Source organism: Mercurialis annua, linkage group LG2, assembly GCF_937616625.2.
Source record: "Mercurialis annua linkage group LG2, ddMerAnnu1.2, whole genome shotgun sequence".
NCBI classification, from domain to species: Eukaryota; Viridiplantae; Streptophyta; class Magnoliopsida; order Malpighiales; family Euphorbiaceae; genus Mercurialis; species Mercurialis annua.
The window spans coordinates 4,085,861-4,107,514 of NC_065571.1; the positions used below are offsets into that span (position 1 = coordinate 4,085,861).

The following is a 21,654-nucleotide window of genomic DNA, read 5'->3' on the forward strand; positions in this document are numbered from 1 at the left end:
TTGATATAATTTTGAGCAAATTACGCGTCCCGTATATCAAAATTAATAGTTTGATACCCTTATTTCAAAAGTCTATTTAATGGTCCTTCAGTTTTAATTCCGTTAACTACGAGATCCCTCTGTTAATTTCGACACTTATTTTCAAACGATTTGGTACCCCATCTTTAGTTTTGTGAACGATTTGGTCCCTCACTTTTAATTTTATTAAACGATTTGGTCCTTCACTTTTGAACGATTTAGTACCCGAGTTTCAATCCGTTAAACGATTTAGTCCCTCAAATTAACAGAAGGATCACTCAGTTAACGGAATTAAAACTGAGGGACCATTAAGTAGACTTTTGAAATAAGGAGTACCAAACTGTTAATTATGGTATACCTCAAGGATCTTTAAGTAATTTGCTCTATAATTTTTCCTAAATGCAAACTTGAGAAAGGAGGCAGTATACCATACGGTAGCTAAACAAAATCATTTAGCGCGAAGCCAAGGGGAAATAAATACTCAGTCTGAACTCTGAAATCAGAACCCTCTATTTTGCAATCGAAAGAAGAAGAAGAAGCTAATCACGGGATAAAAATATGGTGAAGGTGCGAATGAACACGGCCGATGTGGCCGCAGAAGTCAAATGCTTGCGTAGATTAATTGGAATGCGTTGCTCTAATGTCTACGATCTCTCTCCCAAGGTTTGCTGTTTGAATTTCTGTGATTGAACATTGCTCACTAACTGTTTGTTGAAATGCCTCACTGAATTACAATTTTCTTTTGATTTAAATGAAAATTAAACAGACATATGTATTCAAGCTGATGAATAGCAGTGGAGTTACAGAATCAGGAGAGAGTGAGAAGGTTTTGCTCTTGATGGAGAGTGGTGTCCGCTTGCATACCACTGCTTATGTTCGGTAATAATGCTTTTGTTTCTTTCATTTCTTACTTATTTACCTGTGTTCTTGAAGTCGTTTTAACGAAATTAATACTCCCTCTGTCCCGTTTCTAATTGTCAAGAATCATTATGCATATTGTTTGAGATAATGCCTTAGGTATAGTATAACTTTACGTTTATATTCTCTTATCACATTTGATACTTCACATTTTACTTAAAAAGTCTATTTAAAAAATTAATGATAGAAGAGGGTAAAAAACGAAGAATCTAGTTTAAAATGCAATATATTGTCAATTAGAATGAAACATCCAGAAAAGAAAATTTTGCCGATTAGAATGTGAGAGGGAGTATAAGTGTGTTGGTGGTTTTGGTGTAATAATTTTATGGTTTTATTACAGTGACAAAAGTAATACACCTTCTGGTTTTACCTTAAAGTTACGCAAGCATATACGTACTAGAAGGCTTGAGGATGTGCGACAACTCGGTTATGATAGGGTATACATCTTTAATTTTGTCTCTCTATGTTCCTTTTTGGTAGTTTTAAGACTTGTCTGGAATAATTTATGCACATGTTATGTATTTTTTTTTTTTGAAACAATTGGATTTTAGTTAGCGTAACATGGTGCAATCAGTTATGGTGTGCGTTATATTTTGTATTTTCCTCTCTTCAGATTGTTCTCTTTCAATTTGGACTTGGTGCTAATGCACATTATGTTATACTGGAGTTGTATGCGCAAGGAAATATTTTGCTTACTGATCCTGATTTCACAGTTTTGACTCTTCTTCGCTCTCATAGGTCAGTGGTTCTTGTTCCCTTTTCTTCCTTACTGGACCAGGCTGCATAATAGTCCAACAATTTATTTCGAACTTCTGGTGTTTGATTCAATTTATACTTGTCCATGATAGGGATGATGATAAAGGGTTGGCCATTATGTCGAGGCATCGTTACCCTACTGAAATTTGCCGAGTTTTTGAGCGAACGACTGCTGAGAAATTGGTTGAAGCGCTTACATCATTTAAAGAGCCGGAAACTAGTGAACCTGTTAATGATGGTGAAAAAAATGTGTCAGATAAACCAAAAAAAGAGAATCAGGGTAAAAACAAAGGTGGTAAATCATCTGAGAATCGTACTAAACAAACCACGTTGAAGAATGTTCTTGGAGAGGCATTGGGTTATGGTCCAGCACTTTCTGAGCATATCATACTGGATGCTGGTTTGGTGCCGAGTACAAAATTTTCTATAAGTGATAGACTAGATGATGATACTATACAGGTTTTGGTCCAAGCTGTTGCCAAATTTGAAGATTGGCTCCAGGATATTATTTCAGGAGATAAAGTTCCTGAAGGTTACATATTGATGCAGAATAAGAATTTGGGCAAGGACCACACAATATCTTCATCTGGAAGCACTTCCAAGGTTATTTTTATGGCCGTCTTTGGTAGCTTGTCCTTTTAGATGCATGATTATAGAATAAACGAATGCGAAATTGAAATACAAGGTTAAAACAAAAGTAGGTGAATTATTGCTCCCAAATCCCAACTTGTACAAACTAATACCTCCGAATCAAATGAGACAACATAAGGAAAAATTAATGAGATAGAGGATGAACTTACACAATGGATTTAGAATCGGAGTCATCTCTTCTCCTACATCCACTACCTCGAGCAACCACTATAGGTTTTAGGGTTTTTACAAGTTCCCATAAAGTTTAGGATTTTTAGGCTCAACACAAATCACAATAAGTTTTCCAGGCGCACTTCGCGTCCATGAGGTATAAGTTTGCTACTGCGAACTACTTAAAGTTAATTAATTATATAACTGGTTTCAAACTAAAGCTGAAATTTCAATTACTTAACACATAGTAATTATATTGCTTTGATCATTATCAAAAATTCCACCTTTATATTTATCTCTAAGAATACCTAAATTCCATCATGAACATTTTACTGTTTGCATGCACTCCAAGTTTCCATTGTTTTTTTAGCTGCCTAATGCTTTTAAAATTTTGCAGATCTATGATGAATTTTGCCCCATATTACTGAACCAATTCAGAATGAGGGAACATGAAAAATTTGATACATTTGATGCATCATTAGATGAGTTCTATAGCAAAATTGAGAGCCAGAGGTCAGAGCAGCAACAAAAAGCAAAAGAGGACTCTGCCATTCAGAAACTAAATAAGATACGACTGGATCAGGTCTTTTTTTCATAACTAACTATACTATTTAAAGTAGAAATACTTTTTATTAGCACTCAAAGAGTACAATTTAGGATTTTGTTTACTGAGTTCATCCATTTATAAATTGTTTTACATAGAATTTTTAACTTTACATTTGTTTTCTTTCTTATAGAACATTTCTATTTTATGATTTAGGAAAATCGTGTGCTAACATTGAGAAAAGAAGTAGATCACTCTGTCAGAATAGCAGAATTGATAGAGTACAACTTAGAGGATGTGGAGGCTGCTATATTAGCTGTTCGTGTAGCTCTTGCAAAGGGAATGAGTTGGGAAGATCTTGCGCGAATGGTGAAGGAAGAGAAAAAGATGGGAAACCCTGTGGCTGGCCTAATTGACAAACTATATCTTGAAAGGAACTGCATGACATTATTGCTGAGCAACAATCTTGATGACATGGATGATGATGAAAAGACGTTCCCAGCGGACAAGGTGCTGTTTGGGTGCAAACTAGCACTCATATGTTATAGGCATTTATACTAGAAACGAGCTGTTAATTTATTTTCTTCCTTGTTTAATTGCTTCTGTTGTTTTCAATGGACGTGCTTGGTATTTCACTTGTGTGATTAATTGGCATCTGAACTTTGAGGACATGCAATTAGGTTGTCATTTTGTATTTTCTTCAAATGGCTTTGCCACAAGAGACGTAACATTAGTCTTAATGACTTTGTGACAATTCCTCTATTAACATCTCCAACTTTAAAGTTTATTTGCTTAGACCAAAGATTGTGAAGTCATCTTAATTTGATTTGTGATTATTTCTAATCTTTAATATAATTATTATATTGACTTTTTTTTTTCTAATTATTATATTGACTTTTTTTTCCTTTCTCTTTTGAACTCATAGCATGTTCTTGTGCTTATTAGATACATACATCAATATAAGTTTATATATATGATTAAATTTAGGAAAGATAACCGCTCAACACATACCGTGGCTGTTATTTGACTACTCATTGTTTGTTTGCTCGCAGGTTGAAGTTAATATTGCACTTTCCGCACATGCTAATGCTCGGAGGTGGTATGAAATGAAGAAGAAACAAGAAAACAAGCAGGAAAAGACTGTTACAGCCCATGAAAAAGCTTTTAAAGCAGCTGAGAGAAAGACTCGTCTCCAGCTTTTACAGGTAGCTTTAGATTGCAAATGTACTTGCCTTTATTTGGTTGCGCATATGTTTTATGCTTATCAAACTATTGTGCATTTGGTATTATGTGACTGGCTTAAAGATTTCCTGTGGTGGGAATGTGTATAGAAATTTTGCATTATGTAATATGAGGCTTAAAGGAGTACAGAAACTGGCATTGTTTATCTGCTATAATCTTCCAGTTGTTCTTTTGTTACATCAAAGCTAAAGTTTTACTGCTTATTTATCAATATTGTCACTTGATGAATGTGCAGGAAAAATCTGTTGCTTCTCTAATGCATATTCGCAAACTTCACTGGTTTGAGAAATTTAATTGGTTTATCAGCAGTGAGAATTATTTGGTTATTAGTGGACGTGATGCTCAACAAAATGAGATGATTGTAAAGCGATATATGTCAAAAGGAGACTTGTAAGTCTGAAATATTGTAATATGCTTTTCACTATTGAACCATCGTCGTAATCATCATCATCACTTTGAACAGGTATGTCCATGCAGACCTACATGGAGCTTCTAGTACTCTGATCAAGAATCACAGGTCCGAACAACCCATACCTCCTCTTACTTTAAACCAGGCTGGATGTTATACGGTAACTTGTTCTTCCAGAATCAGTTTCAATTTAATTTTCTTTGATCATTCATTAACCTGTAATTGAAAGTATATCCTGTATCGTTATTAGGTTTGCCAAAGCCAGGCATGGGATTCGAAGATGGTTACTAGTGCATGGTGGGTGTACCCTCACCAGGTCAGCAAAACTGCTCCTACAGGGGAGTATCTCACAGTTGGAAGTTTCATGATTCGTGGGAAAAAGAACTTTCTTCCTCCACATCCTCTTATAATGGGCTTTGGCTTGTTATTTCGATTGGATGAGAGCTCTCTGGGATCACACTTGAATGAAAGGAGGGTACGAGGTGAGGAAGAAGGGATGGATGATTTTGAAGAAAGTGAACCTCTCCAAGAAGTTTCTGATTCTGAATCAGAGAAGGAAGAAAGAGGAAAAGAACCCGTGTTGGAAACCAAAAGTACTACTGACTTGACTCTTGGCAACTGTGAAATTGCTGATTCAAATGAATTACTTCAAAGTACTGAAAACGTTGGGGTCTACCAATCTGATGTTGGAAATTATGCTGCTTCTGTTACCCCACAACTTGAAGACCTCATTGATAGAGCCCTTGAGTTAGGACCTGCTACCTTATCGCAGAAAAAGTATGGACTTGAAACATCTCAGGTTGATTCGTCCAAGGAACATGATCAGAAGGAAAAGAAAGCAGCAGTTAGAGATAAACCTCATATTTCAAAAGCTGAAAGAAGAAAGCTCAAGAAAGGTCAGAAAGATGATTTGGCAGATGAAAATATTGAGCGAGAAAAAGGAGTAAAAGAAAATAACGCTTCTGTCAGTCAACCTGAAGAGAGTAGTCAAAGTAATAAGGTTGGGAGTGGAAAAATTAGTCGTGGGCAGAAGAGTAAACTTAAGAAGATGAAGGAGAAGTATGCTAATCAAGATGAAGAAGAAAGGAGCATTCGGATGGCTTTACTGGCAGTGAGTACAACTTATACCTTTTACCTTTAGGATCTAGCACGAAGTCACATTTACATTTCTATCATTTTACTTAATGCTGGTGTCTCCAAAAGCATGATCTTTCTTTTTGCTTTGCATATAATGTTGCAGTGTAGATTACTACTTTTTCTTCACTCGGAATAACATAAACAAAATTTGGGTGAACTTGCAAATTATTTATATTTTCTAGTTTCATTTTCCATAAAAAGATTATGCTTGTTATGCCCTCCAGCCATTTTAAATGTAAAACAATTAATTGATGTTACATCCTCCATGGAAGAAATTTGTTGCCTTGTTGGATGTAATTAAGAATGATAGTCTTGTTTATTTTTCTGTTTATGCTGAAACCTATGATGCATGAATCTTCAGTCAGCTGGCAATACACGCAAGAAAGATGGAGATGCACAAACTGGAAGTGAAGCTACTGGGAAAGCATTAACCGGCGAAGGGAAGACACCTGTTCCAAGTATGTGTTCCAAACTTTTGATGAAAGCTTACTTTATCTTTAATTGTGCAGTATGATGCTTTTTGCTCCACAAAGCCATCACTAGATTCTAGGGCTGAGCAAATATTAACCGAAACCGAATTAACTGATCTATTTTGGTTAATTCGGTTAAAGGATTTTGGTTAATTCTGTAATTTAGTCGGTTCGGTTTATGAAATTTCCGATATAGTTACTGTTGAGGGTTCTCAAGAGGGCTTTTTACAAAAATACGCTCTTTTGGTTGATTATGGGTAAATCATTGGTAAATTATTGATAGGTGATGTATTTTTGCAAAAAAAAAAAGTTAAAAAAGGCATTTTTGCAACAGCAAAAAGTTAAGAGCTTATTGCTGCATAATTTCAAAAAAAAGGTACGGGGTGCAATTTCCTCTTCTCAAAATTCGACCGAATTAATTAATTCTTTTGTAATTATCGGTTTAACCAGCTTATTTGGTTGATTCGGTTTCAGATTTTTAAAATTTATGTTATTCTGTTGATTCGTTCGGTTCGGTTAATTCGGTAGGGATAATTTGGTTGTTCGAATGCTCACCAAGAGTCCAATAGCAACTAATATTATTTCAAGCTTTTCACCTCTATTTTTAATTTGGCAGGTCCTGAAGATGCTTTAAAACTAAAAATATGTTATAAGTGCAAAAAGCCTGGGCACTTGTCTGTAGATTGCCCTGAACATCCAGATGCCAGCTTACGTAATCTAGCAAACGGTGGACCTGCCGATAGCTCTCGTGTGGACTTGGGTTATATGGATTCGGAAGCAGATAGGGTAGCCATGAAGGAAGATGACATCCATGAGATTGGCGAAGAAGACAAAGAGAAGTTAAATGACGTGGACTACTTGACCGGAAAGCCCCTGGCAAGTGACATTCTGTTGTATGCTGTGCCTGTCTGTGGTCCTTACAGTGCAGTCCAGTCTTACAAGTACCGTGTGAAGTTAGTGCCCGGCACCGCAAAGAAAGGAAAAGGTATGTATACCTGTCTTTTTAGAGAAGTTGTGAGGTGTATATTCAGTTTGAACCAAACCAAAATCGGATTTTATTTTGCAAAATCGAACCAATTTAAATTGAGCAAAGGGTTATCCTGGTCCCTAAACTTGTGCGTCAGGGTCACACTTAGCAATTTTAATCAACAGGGTAATATTCCCTATTTTTAAGTCAATTAATTCCTAATTTATACAAAAATGAACGAGTTTAGGGACACTGATGATCTAATTTGAGAGTTACTAGACCTAAACGTAGAGAATATTGTCTCTAATTGACCTGAATATATAGAGTTCTTAATTGATTAAAATGGTCAAGTGTAAATTGTCCCTACTGCACAAGTTCAGGGACTGATGACCCTTTGCTTAAACTAAATTTACAAGGATATAATTTTTTACAAACAGAGGCAAAGTGAACCGGTCAGTTCTGTTTTCACTAAAACTTAAATTAAAATTATTTGTATATCCAAAACCAAAATGATTTCTTTTGTTCGGTTCGATTTTTCAGCATATACTTCATCTTTTATACCCATCAGCAAGGGCTCTCAAACAAAGGTTTTTTTAAGGGGATTTAGACCTCCTGAAACTAGTGTAGCTTCGTACTTCTTATTATGTTGACTGTCTATTATATTGGCTTGATCTCTGTTCAGCTGCAAAAATGGCCATGAACCTATTTAGTCACATGCCCGAAGCAACTAGTAGAGAGAAGGAATTAACAAAAGCATGTACAGAGCATGAGCTAGTAGCTGCCATTATTGGCAATGTCAAAATTACCGCTGCTGGTCTCACACAATTGAAGCAGAAGCAAAAGAAAGGCAAGAAAATCAACAAAAAGAAGGCTTAAGATGTCTAAGGTTAGAAAATTTGTAATACAAAAATATTGTATCCCTGCTTGTTCTTACAAGAGTTTTAGGATATCAAATTTTGTTAAATACAGTTTCAACAGCGCAAATATTACAATTTTTCCGCATGTGCATATAGTGCTTTTGTCAAACTCAAGAACTTGATTTAACAGTTATGGATTCAAAATCGTCGCATAGTCCTTCCCAGGAAACAAAAAATGAATTGTAATTAATGAAACTCAACTTGCAAGGGTATCACTAGATAAAGCATGTTTAAAAGATGAGGTGCGTGGGTGCTTTACTGCACTATATCTCTGGTTTCTCATGTACATAAAAATATCCATAACAGGACAATGGTAACTTCCTAACCCAGTCTGAATAAAGCACATTTGTACAACATTACTTCCACTTGAACGAAATCAAAGGTCCGGAATAGAGCAGGACGAACAGTATTTGCAGTTGAATCATCAGTCTTCGACTGCTGGGGGAATGTCACTCAAATCTAAACCCTCTGCTGGCATGTCTGAAGTTAATGGACCCAAGATCCCCTCAGAGCTCAGAGTTAATCCACTCTGTTGAACAAAATAAAATTGGGTCATTTGAGTTGAAATTATTTACATACCCTGCAAAAAGGACGACCAAGGGACTAGCAATTCACCGGATCGCAGTTAACAAAGCCAAGTAAATGAAGAATAATAATGAGAAATGTAGTTGAACAAGTACCTCAGGCTGAAATCTCAGCATATCGGCACGAGCCATAGCTTCTGCTTGAGCAATTCTCTGTCTGAAAGTCTGAGCCATCTCTTCAGCCTATTATGACAATATCAAAGTTAGCATAAGATTTTTACATTTCAACACAAAGAGAATTTATAATTTTAAGCTAGAAAAGATAGATTCAAGATTTCAAATACAAAATTAATAGCCAAATTTTGTAAATGAATTACCTTCTCAAAAACAAGCTTGGGATTGCGAATCATATCACCAGGAGTAGGTTCTAGCTTTTTGGTTGAAAGACTCACTCTACCTCTCTCACGGTCATGGCTCAGTATCATGACCTGCATAAAAAAATATGCAATATAAATATGCCTCTCTCAAAAAGGAAATACTGCTAGAAGTTGGAAAAAAATCGTCAAGATTCACCCACCTTGAGAGTATCACCAGGTTGAAGTACTGTTGCAATGTCAGAGACACGGTCATGACTAATCTGACTGACATGAAGCAGACCATTGATTCCACCAATATCAATGAAGGCACCATAAGGTTTTAGGCTCTGCACAGTTCCAATGACTACTGATCCGATACCTAGTTGTGCTTGACTGTCCGCCATGGCCTTCCGGTTACTGAGTACAAGCCTGGACTGTTCCTCGTCAACGTCAACAAACTTAAGAGGAAGTTCCTTTTCAAGAAGTTCTTCTGCAGTTGTTTTCTGATACATATCCAGAACGGTGAAAAATGGATAAAAATTCTTATGTACACCAAAAAGACAGCTAAAATAAGCTGAGAACAAGAGAAAATATTGACCGTTTTTCTTTACAAAATTACAAAAAAAATTAAGTGTTATCATAGCCACTCTAATAAATAGTACTACTACCTTCAGAGGCGGAGCCACATGAAGTTAGCTATAATGAGTTCTAGTTTGTAAATGTTAGATAAGAAAATATTACATGTTGACCACTTTAATTTCAGCAAGTTCTAATTTTTACTTGTTATATAGAAGAATATTACATTTCGTCCCTCTCAGTTTTGCTTTCTGGCTATGCCATTGACTACCTTGATACCGTTTTTTAAAAGAAAAAGACCACAGTTTCATGTCTATAAAACAAGCAAAAATGTTTAAGGAGAATTTCCTGTGAGTCATGAATCCTTTGGACATCCAAATATATTTGCCTAGGCATATGAATTAGATTACCAAATGTAGAATTAAGGTTAAGTACCAACCGATGATATTTGAGAGAAAGGGACAAATCCACGAAGGCCACCCTCCAATAAAGCAACCACTCCACCTTTGTTTGCACCAATAACCTATATATTTACAAGTAAAAGAATTAATACAAACACCACATCGGCAAATAAGAAAAATTTAGCAGGGATCATTCAAATGAGAAGCATTCATAGGAACGAGAAAAGAGACAGCACGCAAGCATATTATTTGAAACCAGAGTATTTAAACTACTCAGTACAAGACATTCTTAACTTACAACATTTCATAAAGAACCGAAAAATAACAATATTTCAGGACCGTAAATGTACTTTTAAATTGTGTATATACCCACCTTACCCTTCACAATAACATCCTCAGCTTGAAGCTGCCTGCACCTTTCCCAAGAAAGGTCAAATTGGATTGTCCTTAAGCTCAAAATTAAGCTATCATCAGATTCATTTTCACCAATAATTACAAACTCCTCAATCATTCCAGGAACTATACCAACTTCTTCCACGTGTTTTATCTTATGAATACATGCTTCTTGGACGGGCAAAAACGCAGAAGATTTTGCAGTAATGTCAACTGATGCGCCATTGGAATCAGTCATAAAAACTGTGCCCTTAACCTGATAACAGATACAGACACAACAACCATCAAAATACTCCCTCTCACATAAATCAAAATGTTCCAATTATCGAGCATTCATCGAAAAAAGATAAAAAATCAGAGTTCAGTTGAATAAAAAATGTATTTTCTTAAGCTGAAATAATTGACAATATATAATTCAGTTGAATTAGATGCTTAAATTATACACTTGGTAATTAAAAGAAATAGAATACCTAATTCAACTAAAACTCGAGAAATTCTTAAGTAGACCGAGTCTACATGCAAAATTGTAATATCATTATCATCATTAAAATTTGAATACATTAATTACACATCAATTACAATTTCGCCGTCATTTTTAATGAGGTGTTATAACGTGATTGGCTTAGTATATAGATGTGGTAGACTCGTTCTACCTAAAAAATTCTCCTAAAACTCGTAATCTTGCCACAAATTAACACAGTTCTAACAAATTAAACGCTACGAATTTGAAATTTCTACAACAAATACATAAAATCTAGCGTAAATTCAATGTGAAATTCAGAGTGAATCTCACCTTGGTACCAATTTCAGAATTGAAGTCATACTTTTCAATAGCGGAGTGAAAATCCTCAACGGAAAAACCAACGGATTCCATAGGAGCAGTGCGACACCGTTCGTAAGCATCTTCGAAAAGCTGTTTAAGCTTCTCTCTCTCTCTTGTCTGCGCATTTGAAATTGCAACTGCTGATACGACGAAACGCCGTTTATTTCTGGACGGAGAATTTGAGGAGAAGAGTGGTTTGGATTTAGTGACGCCGTAAGAAGAGAGTGGAGTGCACCGTATGAGGCCTGTCAATTGCTGAGCCATTGCTCTGTGTTCTCTTCTGTTTCTATTTTTTTTTTCTCCTCTTCTTTAAGTTTGAGCTGAGCTCTTCCATTGTAAGATAAGGTGATGCTGCTGCTGCTGCTGCGTCGACGATTCTCGTGGGACCCACTCTACGTTTTTAAGGTCGATTTTACCCTTTTGTATTTTTTTTCCTGGGTTTTGATATGGGCCATTAATTCAGTTAAGCCCATAGTTTGTACTTAGTACAGAACTAACTGAAGAGTCCAATTACTAGTGGACTGGGTTCGTGAGTTGAGCCGAAAGAGCCTATTTATTGGTCCAATTTCTAGCGAACTAGGCTAAGAAGTTAGGCCCAGTAGATGTTTCAAAACTGATTTATATCAAACTCAAACTCACTTAGGCCCCCTTTGGAACAATTCTTTTTACTCATAGGAATTCATTTATATGAATTCCACAGAAATTCATTTGCAAATGAATTCTGCTGTTTGGAATAAAAAACTGGAAATTATAGAATTAAAATGAATTCTATACATTTATATTTGGAATGAATTCTAAAATCCAATTCTTTTTATTCTATTCCTAAATTAACCTTATAACCATTTTACTAAATATTAAAAATTAAATTAAAATTAAATTAATATTACTAAAATTTATTATACATTAAAAACAACCCCAATTATACTTGCTCTATAATTTAAATTCTCCAACTTTTTCTTTTTCTTTTTTGTTGCTTTTCCATTCCTTTCAAGATATTTTTTTCTTTTTTCTAATTTTCTAATTCCTTATGCTCACTTCAGTATTATACTGGATATTTTGACTAAAACAAATAGCAGAGTGTAAGATCTATTAGTCTTTGTTCATAATTTAAAGAGAAAATTTCCATATAAACAATAGGAAATTTTGCATAGCAAACTGAACAAATATAGCATCATGAAATAGCCACACGAGTCCCACTTGCCATCTTGACATTTTATTGGCAGGCCCTTCTCTGTTTAAGTCAATATCAACTTCCATATCATCTGTTTCTCTGCTAAGTATGATCTATGTAGGGGAGACCATTACATACAAAGAAGAAGAAGGCCATCAAAATTTATAAAATCAAAGTATAATAACATGAAACACCAAGTTACTAGCATATGCTACTAACTTAAATGAACATCAAAATACTTAATTTGTTTTTTAAATTTCACAAATTCAAAATATAATAATATAAACCACCAAACTACTAATTTAAACCAAAATCAAAATGCATAACTTGTTTTTCAAGTTGTACAATCCAAAATATAGCATATACTTTGTTAGAAGTCTTCCATTTAATTCATGCCTTCCATCTTCATCTTCAACCAAGAAAGCTTAATCTCATCATCACATGCAAAAAATCTACCAACCAAATGTTCATTGTCTTCTAAAAAATCAAGTGCTTTCATTGTAGCCTTACATTTACCAAATTCAAAACCCAAACATTTTAGCCTTACATATATTGGACAGTGATAAAATATTGTAGCAAAAAATATTTTCCGTTAATTAAACAAGAAAACAAACATTGCCTCTATTTACATCGCAAATTATTCAGCAACTACCTTCAAAATCACAACAAATATATAGAATCCAAATCATTTAAAAATTGCACATATAAATAAAATTACATACATAATATATGGCAAGAAAACAAATTAAAAATTACCCACTAGTTTATTTAATGAATTATAAAAATCTGAAAAAATATTAATAAAAATAATTAATTAAAAAAATAAAGATGAGTGATGATACTAACCTTTTCGATTTGAGATTTGGTTGTAGTAGATATTATTATTGGTTGTGGAACATGGAATAGAGAAGATGAAAAAATGAGAAAGAATGGTGATATGAAAGTGACGGCAAATATGCCAAAAGAGAAGACAAAACCCTTAAAAAAATTGAGGGTATTATGGTCAAAAGAGAATTATTCTTTTTGTCATGTGTTGTTCATTTGTAAATTCTATCTATTTTGCTTGGATTTATAAATCCAAAAATTATAACTAACATTAATTCCCAGATTTTAATTCCAAGAATTGTGTTTGTCCATTCATTCATTCCAAACATAAAAAATTGGAATTATAAATGAATTCCAGCTTTTTTTAAGGAATTCATTCATTTCAAAGGGGACCTTAATGCATAACTAAACTTAATCATAACGTAATTCCATGTCCTGCACTATTACACTTTTAACGATTGAGTACACGTATTATAAAATGTCCATATTGGATCTCTATATTCAATTGCATACACATTGACTCCTTCAATCTATATCTGTCCATGTCCGTCCTTCTCCATTAGAGTTGAAGTCAATGTATGTGCATAGACGGAAATGACAAAAGAATTTAATTTGGATGAAATTGATAGTATAAAAATCCAATGCATGCTTTTTTTAAATATAGAGATTCGATCGTTAAAATTGCAATAGTGTAGTACTCAAATATGTGTTAAACTATAAAATTATTATGTATAATTTCAATAACTAAACCTAATAAGTTCATTTGCAACAAACTACTCTCAAATAAACTTTTCTGGTCATTGTCTAACCTGTTGCCTAATAATCTTCAATTACTAATGAAATTTGTTTGTAAAGGTATCAAACCCATTTGAATTGTAGGATATAAATAACAAAAAAAAAACAATAAAGGTAGGTTCAATCATGGTGGGTTACATAAGCATCTATCTTACTTAGAAAGCAAGTTATTTTTTTCTTTTTTCATCTTTATTTTTCAGTGAACTGGTTGATGAAGAATCTTCCAAAATAAAAGAGGATAGATTCTAAGTTATATACACTTGTTGCCACACCGCAAGTAGTATATCCGTGAACAAGTTTAATTGGTATCAAGAATCTCAACTTAAAGTTTGACACTCCTAAATAATAAATTAAATATCATTCAACTAAATATTAATATAATTGATATTATCAATGATCTAGGGAGCTAATCAAGCAAAAAGAAAAGTAAAAATAAATGTTCAACTAATATAATTGATATTAATTGTATCTCCAAAAGAAAAAGAAAAGATAAATGTTTGACTGGAAATGTCGATTCTTATTTACTTAATCTCAAATTACCCAAAATAACCAAATATATATTGTATATATGAATCCTTTTAAAATTATTATAATATTTTATTTTAGTAAAATTATAGTAATTTTAACTAATTTCAAATTTAAGTTAAAATTAAATTAATTATTTTTGATATAACAAGACAATATATTTTTTTAGTAGAACATAATCAGCTAAATTGGAATTAAAGCTAAATATTTTATATTTAAATAAACTAATAGAGTAAAATTAAAAATATATTTGAAATGATCTTCACTTGTTCAAAATTAATTTATAAATGGTCAGATTTATAATAGCATACCCAGATTTGAACTTAATATTTATGCATAATTTAACCTTTTCTTAATCATTAAATCCAGAGACAAAGTTCTTACAAGCATAGCATATCATATGATAGTTTAAGGTTTGATTATCTGAATCCCTCATTTTCATAAAAAAATCTGCAGGCTAAAACACTTTTATCCGAATATTTAGTCTAAATTTTTGTCTTTATTGTTTTAACATTTTCATTAATAGCGGTTCTTCCCGAAAACTGCATTTATGAAACATTTGAAAAATTCAAGTGTCTAAGTTCAAATTTTAGAATTTTTTATAATTTTTTCTAGTTAAATCGACTGCACTGGTTCCGAAGTTTTAAAAATACATTTAAAGAGCCTAATCACTCGGATTAGGTTTCACTGGCTGAATTTTATAATTAAAAAACCAGAACTCAGCTCTCAAATAGATTAACTAAATTTGTCGTTTCTGAAAATAATATAAAATATAAGCATCAATTTGTCTTTTATGCTCATCTATAGTAAACACTACACTACAAAACGTACCGAAAGTTGCACTATAGTTAACGTATAATGTATATTCAATTTTACATATAAACAGTTCATCTCCATTTTTATAACTTACGTGCGGAATTGCATGATTCTTTTCTGTAGAGAAATGATGTCTAAATTATTTAAAGGAAAAAAATAAACTTTTCTTTACTTCGTTTGGTAGTCATTTTGAACAATCACAAGTTGTTCTTTTTTTTTTAATTATTTTCACCAACTTTAAATGGTAAAACTCATCAACTTAGTTATTAAGAAAAATAATGGCGGCAGCCTCTAATATTAGCTTAAACTATCTTCAAATGCACCAAATTAGAGTTAGAGCAAATGACAATAATCCCTAGTTAAGCAAGTTTTCTAATTATTTTACAAATAAATAAGCACTAGATAACATCTTATAATTCTAAAAAGAGAAATTTATAAGATTTACAATCAACAAAGAGAAAATAAATATTGCCGCTTACCAATTATCGTTGGCCACCATTAAGCTGGCCGACCCGAAATGTGTCATATCCCAAACCAAAGCAGGTGTAGCCTCCTCCATACTGAAACATCTTCCGTTGCCTGCCACGTTTTCAAAACCAAAATTTAAAGATAAACCAGTGAAACATATTTTGATAAATAAGCTTATGCTAGGCTGAATCTGAAAATAAATCTACAGCCACAATATAATGAATATACATGGACATAAAATTTATAGTTGGGACGAAGAAGTTGTGTATATAATCATGGAGTGGTTATAATATTTAGAGCAAATATTTTTTTAAATTTTTTAAATTACATATAATTAATAGTTTAATATTATTTGTTTTTAGAATTTTATTAAATAATTTTTTACTTTTATTTCCGTTAAAATGATTTAATTCCTAACTTTTAATTTCGTTGGCAACTTGATCTTTCGATTTTAATTTTGCTAAAGATTTGGTACTTCGCTTTCAAAAGATTTGATACCTCACTTTCAAACGATTGGTATCCTAAATTAACAGAATGGTCTAGTAGTTAACGAAAGTAAAAATGAAAGTTATTAAGTAGGTTTTACAAATAAGTAATGTCAAATTGTCAATTATGATATATATAAATCTCTCCATTGAAAATGAAAATAAAAATTGAACGACTAATATAAATTTAACATTAGTTATTTGTTAAATTAATTTCAATTAATTCTTTATATTTTTTAATTTTCATTAGAAAAATTATATACATTCTTATTATGCCGATATCTCAAGTATTAAAATGTTAAAAAGTTAATTAATTCCTAGCGATAATTCATAAGACTTTATGGCCATACTAATTTTGCATCGATTTTTTTAAAAAAATGGACTATCAATTACTTTTCCATACAATATACTATTATCATTAATTTTAGTAATAAAAATTTAAGACGTAATAATATAAACACAAAAAACATAGATCAAATAAATTATATTTCTAATTATAAATCTATTCAAGTAGATTCTAGAGTCATACCTAGAACATTTATAAAGCAATTTTAGAATATTAAAAAGTGGTAAAAACAAATGCTGTCTTGACTTTATATATGCGAACTCAATCATTTACCATGCTTATATATAGAGCCACCCTCTACACTCTCAACACATAATCTACAGCTTCCTTAAATTTCCTCATCTTTTTATTTCTTCTTTGGCTTGTCTTCCAAAAAATGGCTCCTACAATGGATCATGTAATAATGGACTCTCCAAAGAAGAGAGCTTACGTAACTTTCTTGGCCGGAACCGGTGACTATGTCAAAGGTGTGGTCGGCTTAGCCAAGGGTTTAAGGAAGACCAAAACCGCTTACCCTCTCGTGGTGGCTATTTTGCCTGATGTGCCGGAGGAGCACCGCCAGATTCTGGAGTCTCAGGGCTGTATTGTTAGGGAGATTGAACCTGTTTATCCACCGGAAAACCAGACTCAGTTTGCTATGGCTTATTACGTGATTAACTACTCTAAACTGCGTATTTGGGAGGTAAAATTAAGATTATTTGAGGTTGATTATTTTTTGTTGTGTATCTATTGGCTTGTGCTGGGTGGCCATGCACTTAGTACACGTGGATTACTGTTAGTAGGTGTAGTTTCCACGTGTGATATTACGTAGCTTATATAAATGACCCTATCAACTTGTTGTCTGTCTTGTCCTATAAAAATTAAAAACATGCTCTCTATATCTTATCTGAAATTAGTTGTTTTCTAGCAATTGAGTCGGTTCTTCTAGTGGTCTTATATAAGAGTTAAAACATACATGAGTTGGATTTAAATTAAAAGAAAATGATCACTACAAAATAGTTAATTAGCATTTAGAAAATATATGGTTCAATTAGTGATATTTTTATTTTGTAGGAAATTTAGAAGGTTTTGAGTTTAAGTCTCCATATGCACGACCAAATTCATATATTCAAATGATAATTTATCACAATCACAATTACAGCAAATACAATTACTAAATAAACTAACTTAATTGTATAGTTCATATAAGCATATAGACTCATTAAACTTTCGATAAATAAATAAAGGTTAATTATTAGTAGTAAATACATAGCTTTAGCAAAATTTATAATTTAATCATACTTTTTTAAGTTTTACATGGTCATACATGATCTTTTAATTTTTTTTTTAATTTTTTTGGATAAATAATTTTTTATAATTTTAATATGAATTTTAATTTTTTTTTTATAATTTTATATATGATCTTATAATTTTTTTACAATTTTTTTAGAAAAATATAATTATACGCCATATCTGATATATCTAATTGGAGGAAGTTATGTGATTACATAGCAACCGGTCACATTAGTGTCAAATGACCAAAGAAAAAATCTCGCATGACATTAATTAGTTTTTAAAAAAAATTGTAAATTTCGCTCAAACTATCAAATCAAATTCAAATTCCGCTAATCAATAGTTTTCTTATACATTAGCATTTGTTAACGAGAGATGTATTCAAATTTATAAGAATTGCAAGAAGAAGAAAACTTAAAATTGAATATATATTTGGATGCAGTTTGTGGAGTATGAGAAGATGATATATTTAGATGGAGACATTCAAGTGTTTGAGAATATCGACCACCTTTTCGAATCACCAAGTGGCTATTTCTACGCTGTGATGGACTGTTTCTGCGAGAAAACTTGGAGCTACTCGCCACAGTATAAGATTGGCTACTGCCAACAGTGCCCGGAAAGAGTTCACTGGCCGTCGGAGATGGGGCCGCCGCCTCCCCTGTATTTCAATGCCGGCATGTTTCTGTTTGAGCCTAAGCTTTTCACTTACTTTGATCTCTTGGAGAATGTCAAAATCACCCCTCCTACTTCATTTGCTGAGCAGGTTACTCATTACTGTTTTTTTTTTTTGCAAAACAAATTTATCATAATCTTTAAATTTTACCAGTTTAGTCGAATTTTGCTAAACATATTCACAACTTGTTTGAAACTTACGTGTCGCTAAATTGTGTAAGGAGTACAATATTGCGAGCTTCAAACGAGTCGGATTAAATAGAGGAAATTTAAAAAAAGTTTATAAAGGTAGATTAGGTATTAAAATTGTGTCAATTAATTAAATATTTTTTATCGTCAAAAAGATTTGAACTCTGTTTAGACATTTATCGAACTTATTTTAATGAATCTAACTCTTGAATATAGGATCTGTGAAAGTGAAAATGCTGCTTACAAAGATAATTTAAATAGTATTATTTTTTATTTAGTTAACTAAATATTTCAAAAAGAAAAATCGTATTTTATGTTCCTTTGATTTATTGGTAGTTTCATCATGATACTGATATTTGGATTTGTATGTAAGGACTTTCTGAACATGTACTTCAAGGATGTGTACAAGCCTATCCCGCCAGTATACAATCTTGTTTTGGCTATGCTCTGGCGACACCCTGAAAATGTCGAGTTCGACAAAATCAAGGTTGTCCATTACTGTGCTGCGGTAAGTCATCCCCTTATTTATATTTGTGACCAATTATTAATTAATTAACGAACGAATCGGTAATAATTTTCTGGTTGAACTAAAAGGGCTCGAAGCCATGGAGGTACACCGGCGAGGAAGAAAACATGGAGCGAGAGGACATAAAAACACTGGTGAAGAAATGGTGGGATATCTATGAAGATGAGTCACTGGACTTGAAGAATGTTCATGAACCAGCTGATAATGGAAAACTCGGTTCCATAATCGCTGCGATGACCCCCGCCGAGGACGGTGTGGTTCGCCAGAGGACTGCTCCATCTGCTGCTTAAACAAGTTCATTAGGGCAAAAATGTGCAGCCCCAGTAATATGATTATGAACCATATATATATGCATATATAGAGTGTGTGTGTGTATGATGAATGTGCAGTAGCATGTCTTTGAGTTGGGTTATTATGTATGGTTATTGCAACCTTTGGCTGCTACTTATATATATTGCTGCAAACAAATAAGTCAATTATCTCAATGTGTAATGCTTATTATAAGGTTATCTTTACTTACTTTACCTTGATTTTAATATCATTATAGTGTTATAATCCTTCTATTTACTTTGAGCTATATAGGCTAATTAAATTTACTAGATCCATAATTATGGTGATAGTGACTAAATAATGTTCTGAATAAAAAAAATGTGATAATTTAATTCAGTGATTCTAAATTCTGGGTCAATTATATAGCATTAAATGTTTCAGAATCAAACATTAAATGTTTCTTCATAAAAAAAATGTTAGTTTATCCTTTAAACTTCTATTTTTCATTTGCTATTTGAATACAATTAATTTAAATCATTAAAATTTTAAAATAAGCTGATATAATATATTTTAGTCATAATAATTTCATTATATTTTGCATATATGTAGATTTACATTCTAATCCTGTCAGCATTGCTATTTCAACAGCATTAATTAATTTTTATTAATTTCTTTTGCAAACCAAACACAGAAGTCTTACATTCTCAATTAGCGTGATCCTAAACCTAAGGCGACCTAAATATTTTCTAATCTCTACTAGTATATTTGATGGCTTCTTAGTCTATATAATTTCAATCAATTAACAACAATGACAACTAATATTAGATGTAGGCTATCTTCACGATATAATATTTGAATATTTTGTATAAATTTATTAAAGTGATCATTTAGGTGGGGTATGTTAAAATAATTTTGTACTGTTATTTTAGCATAAATTATTGATAAGAGGTCCAAAAATAATTGAAGGAATGGAATTTTCTAAAATGTACCCAGCTATATAAATTAATTAATCCTCAGAAAATCATCATGATTTTGACATATTTGGTTCGTAATGGACAGAAAATCAAATCTGTTAAAAATATATATCCGATTAATAATTTAAGAAAAGATAAGAGAGTTGAAGTATAGTATGAATCAGCAACAGTGAAGAGTGGTTTATACTTTATAGAACAAAGGATCAATTCACCCCCTCAACTTGGCACGAAATATCAAATGAGTCATTTCCGTCACTTTTGGTACAAACAGACCCAAAAGTTGTGTTTTCGTATCAGATCAGCCCCTCTCTCATTCTTGCCCACTCTCAACCCGTGTTTGAAACACACTCTCCTGATTAAAAGTCTAGAATAGTCCTTATTATTTTAAAAAATTACTAAATTAATACCTAAATTAAAAAAAATCTAATTTTTTTAAAAAAAAATTGTAGAGGAGGAGCACTCCTCCGGCTGCCGGAGGAGTATGGCTCCTCTCTTGCTCCACTGAGGAGCAGACCCAGATCGGGTCTGCTCCTCACCGTGGAAGAGCAGACCCGATCTGGGTCTGCTCCTCCGTCGAGGAGCAGACCGATCTGGGTCTGCTCCTCCATCGTGGAGGAGCAGACCCAGATGGATCTGCTCCGGCAAAGAGGAGACCTGATGGGTCTGCGATGCGAGAACCGAAAAAAAAATCGACTGAAAATTAAATTCCGGCGAAAAAAGAGGAATGAATTAAGTTAATTGTATTTTATTAGAATAAATTAGGGTATAATTAAGAGTTTTGATTAAGTAAAATATAATTTTTTTGATGAATTTTAATAAAATATAATTAATTAGAGTTAAATGTGTTTTATTAGTTTAATTAAGGTATACTTATAGTTTTAATTAATTAAGTTAATTAAAGAAAATTAAGAAGCTCACTCTCTCGGGGGCTTTTTTGATACGAAAACGCAACTTTTGAGTCTGTTTGTACTAAAAGCGACGAGAATGACTCATTTGATATTTCGTGCCAAGTTGAGGGGGTGAATTACTCCTTTGTTCATACTTTATATATACAACAAAGGGTCATTT

The 21,654-nt window shown here is 32.7% G+C and overlaps 3 protein-coding genes across 3 annotated transcripts; 2 read left to right on the plus strand and 1 right to left on the minus strand.

Moving 5' to 3' along the window:
* Positions 1–424: 424 nt before the first annotated feature.
* Positions 425–8,264, plus strand: LOC126670725 (uncharacterized). The gene is made up of 14 exons (XM_050364542.2): positions 425–681; positions 785–897; positions 1,277–1,373; positions 1,550–1,674; positions 1,785–2,295; positions 2,891–3,076; positions 3,254–3,547; positions 4,090–4,242; positions 4,515–4,669; positions 4,743–4,848; positions 4,939–5,799; positions 6,187–6,283; positions 6,912–7,280; positions 7,945–8,264. The coding sequence occupies exons 1-14, from the start codon at positions 577–579 to the stop codon at positions 8,136–8,138; spliced, it is 3,366 nt and encodes a 1,121-aa protein (XP_050220499.1). The 5' UTR covers positions 425–576; the 3' UTR covers positions 8,139–8,264.
* A 79-nt stretch (positions 8,265–8,343) lies between these two features.
* LOC126670726 (30S ribosomal protein S1, chloroplastic) lies at positions 8,344–11,575 on the minus strand. Its single transcript, XM_050364543.2, has 7 exons — positions 11,223–11,575; positions 10,410–10,685; positions 10,075–10,158; positions 9,281–9,562; positions 9,081–9,191; positions 8,860–8,946; positions 8,344–8,708 (listed from the first exon to the last, which is right to left on the minus strand). The coding sequence occupies exons 1-7, from the start codon at positions 11,514–11,516 to the stop codon at positions 8,604–8,606; spliced, it is 1,239 nt and encodes a 412-aa protein (XP_050220500.1). The 5' UTR covers positions 11,517–11,575; the 3' UTR covers positions 8,344–8,603.
* A 5,416-nt stretch (positions 11,576–16,991) lies between these two features.
* LOC126666847 (galactinol synthase 2) lies at positions 16,992–19,866 on the plus strand. Its single transcript, XM_050359728.2, has 4 exons — positions 16,992–17,365; positions 18,398–18,718; positions 19,190–19,324; positions 19,411–19,866. The coding sequence occupies exons 1-4, from the start codon at positions 17,060–17,062 to the stop codon at positions 19,630–19,632; spliced, it is 984 nt and encodes a 327-aa protein (XP_050215685.1). The 5' UTR covers positions 16,992–17,059; the 3' UTR covers positions 19,633–19,866.
* Positions 19,867–21,654: the final 1,788 nt, after the last annotated feature.

Bases quoted from the DNA above. Each gene is read 5' to 3' on its own strand.
- LOC126670725 (XM_050364542.2), top strand. From the start codon at position 577: ATGGTGAAGGTGCGAATGAACACGGCCGATGTGGCCGCAGAAGTCAAA. The intron at 898-1,276 runs GTAATAATGCTT...GTTTTATTACAG, and splicing joins CATACCACTGCTTATGTTCG to TGACAAAAGTAATACACCTT. The intron at 3,548-4,089 runs GTGCTGTTTGGG...GTTTGCTCGCAG, and splicing joins AGACGTTCCCAGCGGACAAG to GTTGAAGTTAATATTGCACT.
- LOC126670726 (XM_050364543.2), bottom strand. From the start codon at position 11,516: ATGGCTCAGCAATTGACAGGCCTCATACGGTGCACTCCACTCTCTTCT. The intron at 10,159-10,409 runs GTGGGTATATAC...GTAAATATATAG, and splicing joins ATGTTATTGTGAAGGGTAAG to GTTATTGGTGCAAACAAAGG. The intron at 9,192-9,280 runs GTGGGTGAATCT...TTTTTTATGCAG, and splicing joins AACCTGGTGATACTCTCAAG to GTCATGATACTGAGCCATGA.
- LOC126666847 (XM_050359728.2), top strand. From the start codon at position 17,060: ATGGCTCCTACAATGGATCATGTAATAATGGACTCTCCAAAGAAGAGA. The intron at 17,366-18,397 runs GTAAAATTAAGA...ATTTGGATGCAG, and splicing joins CTAAACTGCGTATTTGGGAG to TTTGTGGAGTATGAGAAGAT. The intron at 18,719-19,189 runs GTTACTCATTAC...TTTGTATGTAAG, and splicing joins CTACTTCATTTGCTGAGCAG to GACTTTCTGAACATGTACTT.